At 34.5% G+C, this 16,715-nt stretch overlaps 1 protein-coding gene across 1 annotated transcript; it reads right to left on the reverse strand.

The window, feature by feature from the left end:
• Nucleotides 1–5,422: 5,422 nt before the first annotated feature.
• On the reverse strand, nt 5,423–10,897 carry Phum_PHUM336910 (sodium/potassium-transporting ATPase alpha-1 chain, putative; the record flags this gene model as incomplete). Its single annotated transcript, XM_002427669.1, has 7 exons — nt 5,423–7,066; nt 7,156–7,361; nt 7,459–7,677; nt 7,761–8,009; nt 8,098–8,497; nt 10,419–10,611; nt 10,701–10,897. 7 exons carry the CDS (start codon nt 10,895–10,897, stop codon nt 5,423–5,425), a joined length of 3,108 nt encoding a protein of 1,035 aa, XP_002427714.1.
• Between the last annotated feature and the right edge of the window lie 5,818 nt (nt 10,898–16,715).

Genomic DNA, 16,715 nt, shown 5'->3' on the forward strand with positions numbered 1-16,715 from the left:
CGGGAATGGTCCGCCGTTTCGCGATTTTCGGAAGCGGTTCTACGGGCGAAAGAGGACCGCGAAAAGTCCGGAGTTCGTCGACATATGTTCCGGACAAATAGGTTTAGGGATAGGTCTAGAGATAGGTTTAAGGATAGGTGTAAGGATAGATCTAAGGTTAGGTTAGAGTTTAAAAGATCAATAAACCTCGCTGATGAGGAAGGCGAGGAGGATGAAGATGAGGAGAAGGCAACAGAAGGAGCGGTTCTGGACCTTCGTCATCGGCCGTCGAAGAGAAAACGTCGTCGTCGGAACGAGGAAGAGGAAGAAGAAGAGGATGGCGACGGCGTCTTCGATTAGTGAGGTGCGGCGACGAACGCGAGCTTCGTCGTCGGTGAGTCTTTTTTTTTTTTTTCTCCTTTGAAAGGAGGGAGTGTGGGACCCGGTATGAATTTAAAGAAAGCCTCACCGAGAACCCATACCCACTAAAACTCCTGGGCATGTCGCTCGCTATAGCGTGACCTGTATGGAAAGGGGGAAGACGCTCGTGGGAGTATAACCTACATTTCAGTCTCCCCTCTCCGGTAGGTCAGAACGTTGGCCGTTCCACATGATCGCTTTTGGGGAAGTCCGCCCTAATCTCCGTTCCGTCTCCGCCTCGAAGATGAGAACGCACCTCCCGGGATGTTCGGCAGTCCCTTTCGGGAGTGTTCTCCGGTCCCTCGCTGTGGGGGAATGGGACGGGAAACTCGCCTGTTTCCTGAGGATGCGATCGGGGCTTGGGATTTAGACTTACCGTCGTCGCCTGAAAAGGGTGAAAGATTAAAGTTAAGAGTTAGTTGATAGCATCCTCCCTAACGGTATGGGGAATAGAAAAAGTTGGACAGAAAAGGAATCGACCGGGGTCGCCGACTCTCGAGAAGATAGAAAAGAAGTGTGGGTGTGTGTGTGTGTTTTCCCGGCGACGACGGGTTCGCGCCCGCCGCCGCTGTGCCCTCACCCTCACCTTTACGGAGACGATCGCGACCTGCCACGTCGCTCGCGCCTCCGTTGCAGGAAACGCGAGTTTCCGGTACGGAACGACCCGGACGGGTTCGCTTCTCCCGGCCGGCCCGCCCGATCCCTTCACCTACACGTCCCTGCCGCTGCTACCACAACGAGGGAAAGACCGATGACATGAAACTGTAAACAGGAACATTAATCCCCGTTCCCCCTCCCCCGACGATCTCTTGACGCCCCGATAATCCGCCACGACCCGGGCCGCTGCGAAGAACGCCTACGCACCAAAGCCGGGACGAACCTTCCCCCGACGTAATCGAGCAAGAAATCCGGAACCCGATTCGAAGTACCGGGACGAATCCTTTCCTCTCTCGTGCCTCGGGAGACAATTCCGACCTGCCACGCCGTTCCCGCCTCCTCCGCAAAAAAAGCGAACTTCCAGACCCGGACGACCCGAACGGGGCGCGACTCCCGCCCGGCTCGCCGACTCCTTCCGTTCCCGCCGCTATCCGTGTTGGAAGATCCCGATGAGTTCTTTTTCTTTAATCTATATTTCCGGTTCGATTATCGATCGATAAATAACGTAACGGTTTTCTTCTTCGCTTTTCATGATTCCTTTCCTATCGTATCAGACAGAATATACTTGTTGCGAAGAAGGTCATGGATGTTAGGTGTTACAAGGAATGAATAAAATCAGAGAGAAAAAGTAGAAGATGGGAACAGAGAAAGAGAGAAAGAGAGTGAGAAAGTAGAAGATGGTAGCAACAGAGAGAGAGGGGGAGAGAGAAAGTAGAAGATGGCAACAACAGAGAGAGAGAGAGAGAAGATGGAGGATTTAAATAAAATAACGACAACAAAAAAATTATTCATTAAATTTATTATAATAATTTTTAATAAATAATTAATTACATAATAATAATAATAATAATTAAAATACTTTTGAATTGAATACTCTCGTCAGTTGGAAATAATTTCAAATTATAAGACATTTTTTTTTATTTAAATTTTCATTTATGGCACTCGAACAAGAAACGAACGAGTTTCAAGAGTCGTCATTTTTTTCTTTTATTTTTTTTTCTACCTTTAATTAATACCTGGAACCTTTTACGCAACCTTTCAAATCCTTTAAAAAAAAAAAACAAACAAGCAAAAATTTCCACAACCTTTTTTTTTTTTATTCAAAATCTTCAAAACATTTTTTAATTAAAAAATTAATAATTTCATTTCAGGTACGAGTGAGTGAGTTTAATTAGTTACACCGAGAAATAATAATAATGATAATAATAATAGTGCCAAAAATAAAAAAAAATAAAAAAATTTCAACAACAACAATTTTTCCTTCCCCCCCCCCTATTACCCCTCTCTCCCTCTTCCCCCCTCCTTCCTCACCAGGTATCAACACGAGGTTTTTTCATTTTGATTAATAACAATAATAATAATAATAATAAAATTTTCTATTATTTGTTTCTCCCCACCGACAATTAAGATTTTTCTTCATATATATAAACATCTTTAAATATCATTTTAACTGCCTTCTTTTTAATAATAATAATAATAATAACAATAATAATAGTAATAATAATAATAGTTGTAATAATAATAATAATAGTTTTTTTTCCATTTATTATCAATTACATATATATGAAAGCAGAACAAGAAAATCATTTCCTTCTCTTTTTTTTTTTATACTTAAATTTTACAAAGCAAAAAATTTATTATTATCATTATCATCATCATCATCATCATCATTCTCATCATCAGCATTATTATTATTATTATTATTATTATTATTAGTTTCTTTTGATTTATTTTCTTTTCTTTTTCATTCATTCCCGAATTTGTGACATTTTATTTTTATTGTGTTATTTGTTCCCGAATATTTTATTTCGTTTTTTTTTCTTGACCTTTAACCTTCTCTTCCTTCCTCCCCCGACATTTATAACAAGAGAAAAAAGGTAAAAAAAAAACGCCAAAAATTAACCGATTCAAAAATTTTCATTTTTTTTTTTTTTAAATAACAATCTTTTCGATAAGTAATAACATTAAATATTCAAAAGCCGCCGCCGCCATTTTTTTTTGACTTTGCTTGCAATTTAATCGAACGAGATATCGATCAATCGAAAACTATGCATACGTTTAATTTGCATATAGCGAAGACATATATAAGACGAAGACAATATATGAGAAGACAAAAGGCTAGCAAAAAAAAAAACTTTTTTTAACGGTTTTTTCTTCTCCTTTCATGTTTTTTGTCTTTTGTTTTTCCCACCCTCACCCCCCCTTTTCTCCTCTCATTCCTTGTCTACCCTTAGAATATTTATAATTTAAAAAAAAAAATAGAAAAAAATATTAAATAAAACTTTACGTACACAAAACCTACGAATATAAATATATGTATATAAATATTAGGCACGAAGACGATTCACTTTACCGAATCCATTTTTCTTTCTCTCTTTCTCTCTCTCTCTCTCTCTCCTTCACAAGAACGTTTCTCTCTTTCTCTTTCTCTCTCTACTTAAATCTCATAAGAAGACTTTCTTTCTTTCTTTCTGTCTTTCTTTTTATTTTTTTAAAAATAACATTTCTTAAAATTTATCTTAGAAAAAGAAAAGAAAAAAAAGAAAATTTATCACCGAACAAAAAAAAAACAACAGCAACAGCATCAACAATCATGATGATGATAATGATAATAATGATAAATATTTACAGAAAAAAAAAAAAAACAAAAAAATCAAACAAATACATCCGAAAATTATTTTTTTATATATATACGCGTTCAAAATATTCATCGTACAAAAAAATATTTTTTATATTAATAATAATAATAATAATGAAGAAAGCGAGAGAGAGAGAGAGAATGAGAGAGAGAAAAAAAAATTCAATTCGAATCACAAAATGGCGACAAAACGATTTTGTTACCAATTAATAATCACAGACAGTGAAAATTTTTAATTTTTTTTTTTTCTAGAAATTTCCGTTAAGAAAACAAAGAAAGAGAAAGAGAAAAAGAGAGAGAGAGAGAAAGAAGTGAGCACGAAAATGAAAACTTAACGAAAAAAAAAAAAAAAAAAGAAAAACAAGTGAAACACAACAGCGGAAACGCTCCCTTCTTCTTCATTATTATCATTATCATTATCATTAACACCATTATTATTATTATTATTATTATTTTTCCAACTTTTCTTTTTTCCTACGTTTATTGTAAATAAACCATTTCCATTTTGCGTTTCACTTATTAAAATATCACCGCACAATTTCCTTTCTATCACTCCCCCCCCCCCATTTCTTTTCTATTAATACATTTTTCATAAAAAAAAAAAAAAGAAATTCTAGAAAATTCCATTAAAAATTTAAAAAAAAAAAAGAAATATATATATATATATATATATAAAATAGATAAAGACAGGCAATAAGGCAAGTAGGCACATAAATACAACGAGAGAATATATGCATGCATATGCGTGCACGCACGCACACACGTGCACACACACACATATAAGAAAAATTCTTTCTTTTTCCATCTCCCTATCCATCCCTCTCTCCCTCTCTCTCTCTCTTGCGTACACGTTTATATATATTCTTTTCTTTTCTCTCACAACAACATATATAAATATATATATATATATATATAATAAGAAATACAAATTTTCTTTTTAATTTAAAGATAATTAATTTTAAGGCAAAAGGCGTAGCAGAAAAAATTATATATATACGTAAACGTGTGTTTACACGTGTGTGTGTAGGAATAAATATATATAAAAATTTCGAAAAAAAAAAAAATTTGTACTAGATTTTCAAAATTTTTTTTTTTTTTTCTATATAAATAGTTATTATTATCAATAAATTGTACAGCAGACTCCTGACACACGCACGTACACGCATACGCACACACACGTGTGTATCACACGCATAAAATTTATCATTAATAAATAAATAAATAAAAATGACGAAGACGATGACGAAGACAATATAAATTTCATTTTTTTTTTTTTTTTAAACAGTAAAAAATTTCGAATAAAGTGCAATAACATTATTAATAATATTAATAATAATAATGATAATAATAATAATAATAAAAATTTGAAAAAATTTTAAACGATTTAAATATATATATAGATAGATAGATATAAAATTTAGCAAAAATAATTTTTTTTTTTTTTTTGAAAATTTAAATTTTATTTTAATGGTGGGGAGTTTTTTCCTTTTTGTTTCTTGGTCCTTTTGTTATTTTTTTTTTCTTTTCTTTATTAATTATTTTTTTTTTTTTTTTTACTTTTACTAGATTCGTCTAACAAACAAACAAACAAACAAAAAAATAATAATAATAATAATAATGAAAATAATGAAAATAATCTACCGCTTGTTGGTTTTTCTATATATTTAAAAAGAGAGGAGGAAAACAAAAAAAAAAAAAAAAAAAAAAAAAAAAAATTTTTTTCTTCCTTTAGTAATACGTTTCTCTTTCTAGCCAACCTCCCGGATTCCTTCTAAGATAAAATCGTCTCGCTTCGTCGTATATGAAAATGGTGAGCATGAACGGTAGAGCTGGGAACCACCAGACGAATTTGAGCGGAAACATTCTCAATCCCTTGTCCATTCCCGGTGTGTAACTCAAAAAGCAAGCCAAAGCCGTTTCGAAAACCAAACCGAAATTCAAAGCCCAATTTCTCATTCCCTGGTGGAAAATTGAATTCCTTCGCGTTTTACAAATGATCAAATCCGCCCATTGAACGACGACGATGGACACGAAGAAAGCCGTGTGACACGTGTATTCCAATACTTTTCTATCCCTGTACGTCCACTCTTGTCCGTATGAATCCGTCAAATCGTTGACCGCTTTCGAATCCCATTGTTTTCTTATACCGAATAAATGCATGGGAAGAAAACCGTTTTCCGCCATGATGACGAAATAAACGAAAAAACCCGCCGCGGCTTGTATCATACCGATTTGACCGTAGGCCATCGATATGAGACGTTCGTTGACCAATTTGTCCGTGAATGGATTCCTGGGAGGTCTTTTCATTATGTCCGATTCGGCTTCTTCGTAAGCGAGAGAAATGGCGGGAACCATGTCCGTTCCCAAATCGATGCAAAGAATGGTTACCGTTCCCAACGGGAGTGGAATATCCAAAAGTATGAAAGCCAAAAAGGGTGATATTTCGGGTATGTTACTCGTGAGAGTGTACGCGATTGATTTTTTCAAATTATCGAATATCAAACGTCCTTCTTCGACTCCCGTCACGATGGATGCAAAATTGTCATCGAGAAGTATCATGTCGGCTGCTTGTTTACTTACATCACTTCCGGCGATACCCATGGCGACTCCGATATCAGCTTTTTTCAATGCCGGCGAATCGTTCACACCGTCTCCCGTCACGGCGACGATGGCACCCATTCTCTGACAACCCTCGACGATGATCAATTTTTGCTGGGGCGAAGTTCTCGCGAACACGATTTCCGTGTGGTATTTGAGAATTTCATCCAATTGATCGGATGTCAAATCTCTCAATTCTCCTCCGTGAACGACGGCGGCTTTCGCTTCTCTGGGATTGATTTCGCTCACGGGAATATTTAATCTGTGAGCAATGTCTTCAATGGTTTCGTTACCCTCGGAAATGATTCCAACCGATTTGGCAATGGCTTTGGCAGTGATGGGATGGTCTCCCGTGACCATGATAACTTTGATACCCGCCGAACGACATTTGGCAACGGCATCCGGTACGGCAGCTCTCGGTGGATCGATCATGCTCATCAAACCGACGAATCGGAAACCGGTCAATGGGAAATTAGGATCGTCGGCATCGAAGTGGAAGCCCATTGGAAATTTATCACTCGGAAGCATGAGATCGCAGAAACCCAAAACTCTTTCTCCGAGACCTCCGAGTTCCAAATAAGCATTGTTGAAAGCTTCTTTCATTTCTTCATCCAATACTTTTTCTTTTCCACCGATGAAAATCGTCGAGCAACGATCCAATATTCTTTCAGGAGCTCCTTTCATGACCATCAGGTATCGATTATCGTTGGGATCTTCCGTTTCGTGAATGGATACTTGATATTTGTTTGTAGAATTAAAAGGTATTTCACAAACCTGAAATTATTCATTTGAAAAGAAATAAAGTAAACAACAGCCATAGGTATATAAATAATGTTTTTCCTTTTTTAAAACGTCATACTAACTTTTTTGTTCTTCTTTCGAATGGTCATGACATCACCAAAAGCAAGTTCCATGCATTTCAACAAAGCAGCCTCGGAAGCATCACCGTTGACTTCTCTTTTAAGAATGGAAACGTTGTCTTGGTTACCCTTAAATTCGGCTCTGTTGCAAAGGGTGGCGATACGTGCAAGAGCTTTAAATCCTGGACTCGTTCTATCGTATTGAACACCTAAACAAAATGTCAAATTATTATTATTATCATTATTATTATTATTATTTGTAAAATATGCACGTGTGTCGCGCTTTTTTGAAAAATTTTAAAAAACCTGATTGATCTTCCGTTGTATCGGCTTCGATGATTTGATTGTCAAACCACATGTGAGCGACGGTCATACGATTCTGAGTTAGAGTACCGGTTTTATCAGAGCAAATGGTCGATGTACTTCCCAACGTTTCGACGGCTTCCAAATTCTTAACCAGACAATTTTTGCTCGCCATTCTTTTGGCGGTAAGAGTCAGGCACACAGTCACAGTAGCCAGCAAACCTGTAAAACGGAAAAAAAAATCATTTTCAAACGATATTTGTTTCGAAACGCGACGCAATTTCGAAAAAAAATTACTAACCCACCTTCAGGGACGTTGGCAACAATGATACCGATGAGAAAAATAACGGCGTCCAACCAATGGTATCCGAGTATGAAAGCGATTATGAAGAAAGAAACTCCGAGAAAAACAGCGACACCCGTGATAAGTTGAATAAAGTGATGGATTTCTTTGGCGATGGGAGTTTCTCCCGTATCGAGACCGGAGGCCAATCCGGCAATTCTACCCATGACGGTGTTGTCACCGCAAGAAATTACAACACCTTTGGCGGTACCTGAAAAAACAATAAAAGAAACCACCGCAAGGTTAAAACCAAACACCAGGGAAATCACGTGATTTTAAATGAAAATAATTTTTCACACCTTCGACAGCATTCGTGGAGAAAAATGCCAAATTCTTTGTTTCCAGTGGATTTTCATGAGTGAATTCAACTCCTCGCGATTGCGGTTCGGATTCTCCGGTCAATGACGAATTGTCGACTTTGAAACCTCGGGATTCGAATATACGGATGTCAGCGGGAATTCTGTCGCCAAATTTAACATCGACGACATCACCGACGACTAATTCTTCCGCTCTCACCGTTAACTTTTGACCATCTCTCACGACCGTTGCAAATTGCGGTACCATATTTTTAAAACTTTCCATGATCCTCGAGGATTTAGATTCTTGATAGTATGAAAATATACCCGTGACAATGACGACGGCCGCCAATACGATTCCAAGGTATAAATTATCATCGGCAGGTTCTTCGACCGTCGAAGCCTACAAACAGACAAAATCAAACAAAAATTTTTATCTTTTAGTCTACCACCGTTTTGTATAAAAAAAAAAAAAAAAGGCCGACATTTTAAAACTTTTCCTTCGGTTGATGGCATATAACCAACCAACCAACCAACCAACCAACCAACCAACAACCAACAACAACGACTCATTCTTCTGTTAAAAATCCTTAAAATCTTAAACGAAATTCTATCGCTCGTGAAATACATAATAATAATAATAATATATATAAAAAAAACCGTTCTTAATGAAAAAGTAATGCGGCGTCGCGGCCTACATTATTGCGTCATTTTAAATTCGTTTCGACAGTTTTTAATGTTAACGATTGCAAGACATTTCAATCAGGCGGTTGTTTGTTTGTTTGTTGCCTGCGGACACGAGCACTTTTTTTTTTTTCTTTTTTTTTTTTTTTTTTAGTACGATTTTAACGACAAGCGACGACCCAAAAAAAAAAAAAAGAAATCATATCCTCTCTCTCTGTCTCTCTCTTTCTCTTTTTTTTAAGCGTAAACAAAATCACATGACCGATTTTTAAAGTCGCCATTTTGTTTTGTTTTCGAAAAAAAAAATATATATATATATATATTAATATTTAAAAATTATTGATATTATCATTATTATCATACGCGAACGAAGGCCAACATTATTTTTGCTTAATTTTTTTTTTTTTTTTTTTTTTTTAAATATATAAAACAAGTTTTATTCGGATTACGAAAAATTCGATATTATTAATTATAAAAAATAATAATAATAATAATAATAATAATAATGGTATTGAATAACATACGTTGAAAATTAAATTTTCGTACGAAAAGAAAACAAACAAAAAATCTTATTATTATTATTATTATTATTATAACTATAAACAACGAACGCAAAATTTTCAAATTAAAATATATAAAGTAATAACGGGGGGAGGGAGAGAGAGAGAGAGAGAGGAGGGGGAACCCCGGAGTTTCTTAAGGCGAATGCAAAAAAAAAAAAAATCCAGGAATTCGATTCTCGAACATATTGATTGATCATAAGCTCAAAATAATAAAAAAAAATTTTTTTTATTTTTTTTTATACCTGGAAAATATCAAGGTGATCAAACCGAAACTCGATTTGCGCCTTTTCAATTTAATTTTTAGTCGTTTCCCCTCCCCTCCCCTCCCCTCCCTCCGTCATAAATATATACGTGTGTATTACCCTACCTTTCGAAACGAGAAAAATCTAACAGGAAAAGATATCAGATAAGAAGTAGAGAGAGCGAGAGCTAAAGAGAGAGAAAGCGAGAGCTAGAGAGCTTGAGAGAGAGAGAGAGAGAGAGAGAGAGAGAGAGAGAGAGATGGAAAAAAATTGGCAAAAAATTTTGTTCTACAACTTCTTCGTATTAAACCCACCAACGACTTCGAACAAATTAAAAAGAAACCGTAGACAATTTAAAGCCCGGAGGCAACCATCTTCTTTGTCAAGGTTTAAACTTCAAATCCCTCCCTACCAAGGCAGGTACGAGGCACAACTACTAGAAAATGACAAAGCGCGAATACCTACACAAACGATAGATGAAAAAAAAAAAAAAAAAAAAAAAAAAAAAAAAAAAGTTTCTCCGTGTCAAAGGTTATCAAACATAAAAATTATTTTTATTATTTTTTACTTATAAGATATTTCATATTAATTGCATATTACGCCGTCTTTTTTTTATGCATTATTTTACGCATCTAACTATCTCTCTCTTTCGTTTTATTTTTCTATTCCTTCATCTGGGTGTCTCTTCAGCACCAACCAGTCCTAGTGGGCCGTTTAATTAAAAAAATTTCTACAAGCTCTCGTCAAACGTTTTTCGGGCGGTTTCCTCTCCCTTCCTCCTACAGGAGAGAGAGAGAGAGAGGGAGAGAGAAAGAGAAAACTGAATTAAACTCACCAAAATTCCATAAGCGATGAAACAAAGAATGGCTCCGATCCACAAGAGAAGAGCGAAACCTCCGAAGAGTTGTTTGCAAAATTTGACCCACTCGGGTGTTGTTTTTGGTGGAGTCAAAGCGTTCGGACCATCACGTTCTAAAACTTCTCTGGCTTTGGCCGACGTTAGACCCGTGTTTGGATTCGTGCAGAACCTGAAAAAGAATTTGTAATTTTAAAATCCGAAACCTTAAAACCTTCTTATTTTGCTTTCTTCTCTCCTCGTTCTGCGAGTGCGTCGTACCTTTGGTATAATTCATCTAAGGTTATCTTGTGATGATCGATGTCCAATTCTTGTTTGAGGTCATCCAAATTTCCTTCCTTTTTACCGACTTTTCTTTTCGTTTTTGTTTTCCCGTCTGCAGTTTTGTTATCGTCCTCTAACGTCGTGACCGTTGCCACTCTATACGAATCCGAACGACCGTGTTTGTCGTCCGCCATTTTATTTTTCTTACGCCTTCGTAAAAAAAAAAAAAAAAAAAAGAAATTATCGATTAAAATTTTTTATTTTTTCCTTTGCACTGCACCAAATTAAAGAAAAGAAAAGAAAATGGAGAGAGGGAGGGGAAGAGGAGGGGAGGGGAAACTACGGCAAAACGACGTTGAAATTTTTTTTTCCTTTTTTTCCGACCCTTTCCCTTTCTAAAAAAAAAAAAAAATTTATTTTCCTCATTTTTCCTTCTTTTTTTTTGTTTGTTTGTTTGTCACCCCGTCTCCCTTTCCCAGCTCCCCCTCCCCCATTTTCCCAAGTCGTTTGTTTTGTTTCCCCCCTTTCGTTTATTCTTTTTCTTTTCTTTTTAAAAAGAAAATGGTGGCAAAATATTCGCTTAGGTCATTTATTAAATTATTGCAACGAGGCCATATTTTTATTACATAACAAGGCGTTAATGGCTTCGTAACTCATTTTATTTTTTTTTTTTCTTCTTCTTTTTATTTCTGACAGCGAGAGAAGGAGAGAGAGAGAGAGAGAGAGAGAGAGAGAGAGAGAGAGAGAAAAAGAAAAAAAAATGTTTTCCCGTCTCTTTTTTTTCTTTCCCAATGGCACGTTCGTTAACTAAATCTTTTTTTTCATTGGTCGAGGTCTTTTTAACTTTTTTCAAATGTTAATGACTAAATTGATGATTCTCTGTCAAATTCATAAAAAAAAAAAAAAAAAAACTCCAAACGTTAAGCAGTGGTAGCAACGCAACAACAAAAAAAAAAAATTCTGTCAATTAAAAAAAATCCCTACGGACGGTTTCGACTTTGAAATTTATCATCATCATCATCATCATTTGCTGTTGGCTCATTTGTTGGAATCTATGACAAACAAACAAGCAAACAAACAAACAAAACGACGAGAGAAAAAAAAACACACACGAAATGATGATTGTGTTAATTTGTTTGTTTGTTTGTTCGTTTGTTTAATAAATTGTTACGTCGCGTCTTAAAAGCGTGTGAAACGCGTGTGGTAGGTAATTATTAACAATTAGAATGAATTCGAAAAAAAAAAAAGGTGACAAGTTTTATAATCATTAACGACTAACGATTTATCGTGATCGATCAATCGATCAATCGATCGAAAAAATCGAGAAATTATACGTAATCAGAGAAAAAAAAAAGGGGGGGGATTCCCACCTTCCACCTTCCAGCTCGTTTTATTGGCAAATGTATGGAAAAAATTCGAAGGATTCTTTTTGATTTCTAACAAACATAAACTCCATTAACATAATAAATAAATAAATAAATTTGAAAATAATAATAATAATAATAATAATTCGTTTTAATTAATTAAATAATAATTTCATTGAAATAAACTTTTGAATAATTTAAAATTTAAAAAAAAAAAAAAAAACCTACGACGAAATAAGAAATAAAAAGAAAGAGAGAGAGAGAAAGAGAGAGACAGAGAAAGAGAGAGAGAGAAACGCGATTCGAAAACCTTTTGTTAAAACAAATTAGAAATTCTAATGAGTTACCACCGATCGTACGTCATCACCAACACCTCACCCCCCCCCTCTCTCTCTCTCTCTCTCTCTCACGCTTTCGACCAGTTTTTCAAATTCTAGGTACGAAAAATCTTGCCAACCTCGCGCGCGCGCAAAAAACGTTTCAGGATTTTTTTTTTTTTTTTTTTTTTTTTCATTAACGGCTTTTAAATAATATTCGAGGTTGTTATAGGGAAGAACATCCGACGACTAAACCTTGGGTGATAATTATTTTTCTGGCTTTTAATGGAGAGAGAGAGAGAAGAAAAAAAAAAAAAAAAATTTTCCTATATTTATTTCACGAATCGTCACGCGTTTGTTACATGATTCGAAAATAAGAAAAATAATAATAATGATGATGATAATAATAATAAATTTTTAAATTACAAAACGTATGACAAAATAATGACGCATTTTTTTCTTTTTTTTTTTTTTTTAATTGAAAATACAATCAAACGATTTAATACCCCGCAAAAAAAAAAAAACGAACAACAACAACAATCGTTCGTTATTAATAATCCGAGCTAATAAAAAAAAAAAAAAAAACAATAATAATAATAAATCAATAGAATTACAAAAAACCCGCCAAACAAACAAACAATCAAACGATCAAACAAACGATCGAACGAACGAACGAACAAACGCAAACGGCAGGCAACACAATTCGTTTTATATTCGTCGACATTTTTATTTTCCTTCTTCTTCTATTGTTTTTTTCACGCGATAAAAGGGTTTGGTACCTTACTTCGCAAAGTTACGACCTAAAAGGTTTTTTCGTTCGCCATTATAATCACACGTAAGATGAGCAAAAGTGGTTTATATATCCCGTGAGTAAAAAGTTTCAGAAAGAAGAAAATGAGCAGACGACGGAGGGTTTTGCAAAACCAAAACAAAACCTTTTGGGTAGAGAGAGAGAGAGAGAGAGAGAGGAGAGAGAGATCTCTCATTATTTATTTCGACTCGCAAAAATGGCGGGCAAACTTTTTTTTTTTTTTATCATGTTATCAGAGACAAGGTCACAGGAAAGTAAATTTTTTTTAATCGGCAATTGTCGAGAGTCCATTAAAAAAAAAAAAACAAAATCGCTGTCGAATTGTTGTTCTCGTTTGTTGTTTGTCGTTGTCGTCGTCATAGTCGTCGCAGCAGTTTGTAAATTATTTTAAATTCATTCATTCTTCTCTCTCTCTCTCTTTCTCGTAACGATTCGCCATGTTTCTTTCTTTTTCTTTCTCGCACACCACTTCCATACTTTCGATTCGTGATTTTTTTCTTTTTTTTTTTTTTTTTTCAACGGAAATTTCCTTTTGAATGATTGACCTTATTTTCCCTCATCATCATCATCATTTTCTTTTCTTTTTCACTCTTGGTTTATGAAAAGAAAACCATTCGAGGAGTTTAAAATATTTAAGTTTATTATGATTAGGTCAACAAGAGAAAAGAGTTCAAGATCAACGAATTTTCGCTCGTAAAAAAAAAAAAAAAAAAAAATTATTCAAACTTTTTTTTTTTTTTTGTTTTGTTGGCAGGACTTGCGATACTTTCGTACATTTTCTCTCTCTCTCTCTCTCCCTTCTTTGTAATTTTTTGTTTTTTAAATTTTCTTTCTCCCTCCGAAAAACTTTTTTCTTTTACGTCATCAACTTTATTATTATTATTATTATTATTTATCGGTTAATGCATGGATTGAGATCAGTTGTCGAGAGAGGAAACCAATCGATCGATCGATCGATCAATCGATGGACAAACGACTTGAATGAAATTACCTTGCCAGGTGTACGTGTCCGTGTGCGTGTATGCGCGTGTGTTAACCGACTCGTGAAAATCGTCATAATAATAATGATAATAATGATAATAATGATATCGACGATTGATTATTATTTTGGCAAATTTACGACGAGTAAAAATACTTTTTTTTCAGATATTTAATACACCGCGACGATGAATTAAAACAGACAGAAGGAAAAAAAAAAAAAAAGTGGCAGAAGTGGAATAATAATAATAATAATAATAATAATAATAAGAAACGGGGAGCGATGAATACAAGAGGGGGAGGAGAGAGGGTGGGGGCAAAAAAACGTGAGAGGGCTATAAATAATAAGAAAAATCTTCAAAATCGTGCCAAACGAATTTTTCTCATGCCAAAAAAAAAAAAAAAAAAAAAAAATTTCCAACGGATAAAAAAACTTAATCGCAAACTTATACCGCACTTTTATATATTATATATATTTATATATATAAATAATATTTTGTCTTCTGCTCCGCAGTGCGGATTTTCAAAATTTTTTTTTCAGAAAATGTAGGCGAATCGAAATAGAGAGAGAGAGAGAGAGAAAAAAAAAGAAAAATTTCTCCATTTCCGCTCTCTTCTCCCTTTTCCTCCTCCTCGCCCTAACTCCTTCTCCCCCTCCCCATCTCTCCCTCTCTTTCCCCCTTTTTCCCGTTTTTTCTTAACAGTCTTATCGAAACGAAACTCGAACTTTTTTTGTCTGTTAATATTAAAAACGAAATAAATGGAAAAATGCCAAAAGATATATGGGAAAAAGTCAAACAGCTGCTGACCTACCGCCATATGCAAAAAGAGAAAGAGAGAGAGAGACGAACGAATTATTATGATGGGTGGGGGGGGATCTTTACTTAAATCATTCAATGAATGACGAATGAATTAGAGCTCCCGTGGAAAAATGGAAAATGAAACGTTCGCTTCGACATTTTCAAATAATATATATATATAAATAATAAAAAATGTCAGATACGAATAAAAAAAAAAAAAAATGGAGACACCATTTTTCCAATTTCAGGCTTTCGAAACCTTAAGCCTGAATATGAATCTGATAATGGAAGAAGGTTCAAAGTACGTCATTTTGTCAATACATCAATTTGCAATTGACAACATCCAGTTTCGAAAATAATAGCAATAATAATAATAATAATAATAATAATAATAATTGTAAACTTGTCTCGTTTACGCCCATCTTCAGGATCGTATTCAGGTCGGTAACGGTGTTTACGTTGTGCGTGTGTGTGTGTGCGTGTGCGTGTACGCTAATGATAAATAATTAAAGCTTTTGTCTTTGTATAGACAATTTCCTCACTTATTTTTTGGGGGGGGGGCGAGAACATTTGGGAAGAAACAGAGAGAGAGAGAGAGAGAGAGATCGAACCTTCTTCTCTCGGTGATTTTCAAGGTACGTCGACGATTTTTTTTAAAGGTTTACAAAAAAAAAAAAAAACAATTTCAGGGTCGTATGGAATTTCAATGACTGTGCGTTTGTTTGTGCGTGCATGCGTGCGTGTGATAACAAACGCAAACCCCGTGAAAAACAACCGAAATAACAAAAAAAAAAAAAAAAAAAAAATTTTTTTCTCTCTCGTTTTTTTCGTAATGGTGATGATAATGATAATAATAATAGCAAAACGACAAACGACAAACGTTTAATAGATCGTTAAAATCGTCATTTTTCTCATTTAAAAAAGGGAAAAACGGGAAAATTCTAGAATTTAGAGGAGGAGAAGCAGAGAGAGAGAGAGAGAGAGAAAGAGAAAATCTCACGACCGTGCTAATGACATAATATTATTATTAATTTGTATTCATGAAAAGTTTTAAAACATTTTAAAAAATTAAACCAATTTTAAACGGTTTAAAAAAAAAAAAAAAAAAAAAAAAACAGGCATAATTTTTCACATTTGTCATTATTTAAATTTCGACGCCATCTTGAAAAAAAAAAAATGAATAAATAAATAAATAAAATAAACGACCGTCGTCGTCGTCATCGTCATCGTCATCTGTATTTAAAACCTTTTTTTTTTGTTTTGTCGACGTTTCGTCAAAACTTTGTCGCACCTTTGTCGGGAGTAGAAAAGGGGGAGAGAGAGGGAGGGTGGGTGGGGAAACGATTTTTTGATTATTCCTAAATCAATCAATCAATCAATCAAACGGAGAGATCGATTGTCGTGTAAACTGACCTAACTTCGTCAATGACCTACTTTCGTCAAAACGTTTTTTTTATCAGATAAATTTTTCCTTTTTTTAACAAAAAAAAAAAAAAAAAATTCGTGATAATAAACAATTATTTGTCGTACACGCACGCACGCACACACACAAAAGTAATAATAATAATAATAATAATAATAATAATAACGAACATAAAAAAAATTTTTTGTTGCCCGCAAAAAACGAAAAAAAAAAAAAAAAAAAAATCATGTAACGCAATTTTGCCATTTCACGTTTAAGGCACGCGATAATATTTAATAATAATGATAATAATAATAATAATAATGATAATGATAATGAT

This window comes from Pediculus humanus, genomic scaffold, assembly GCF_000006295.1.
Source record: "Pediculus humanus corporis 1103172107744 genomic scaffold, whole genome shotgun sequence".
NCBI classification, from domain to species: Eukaryota; Metazoa; Arthropoda; class Insecta; order Psocodea; family Pediculidae; genus Pediculus; species Pediculus humanus.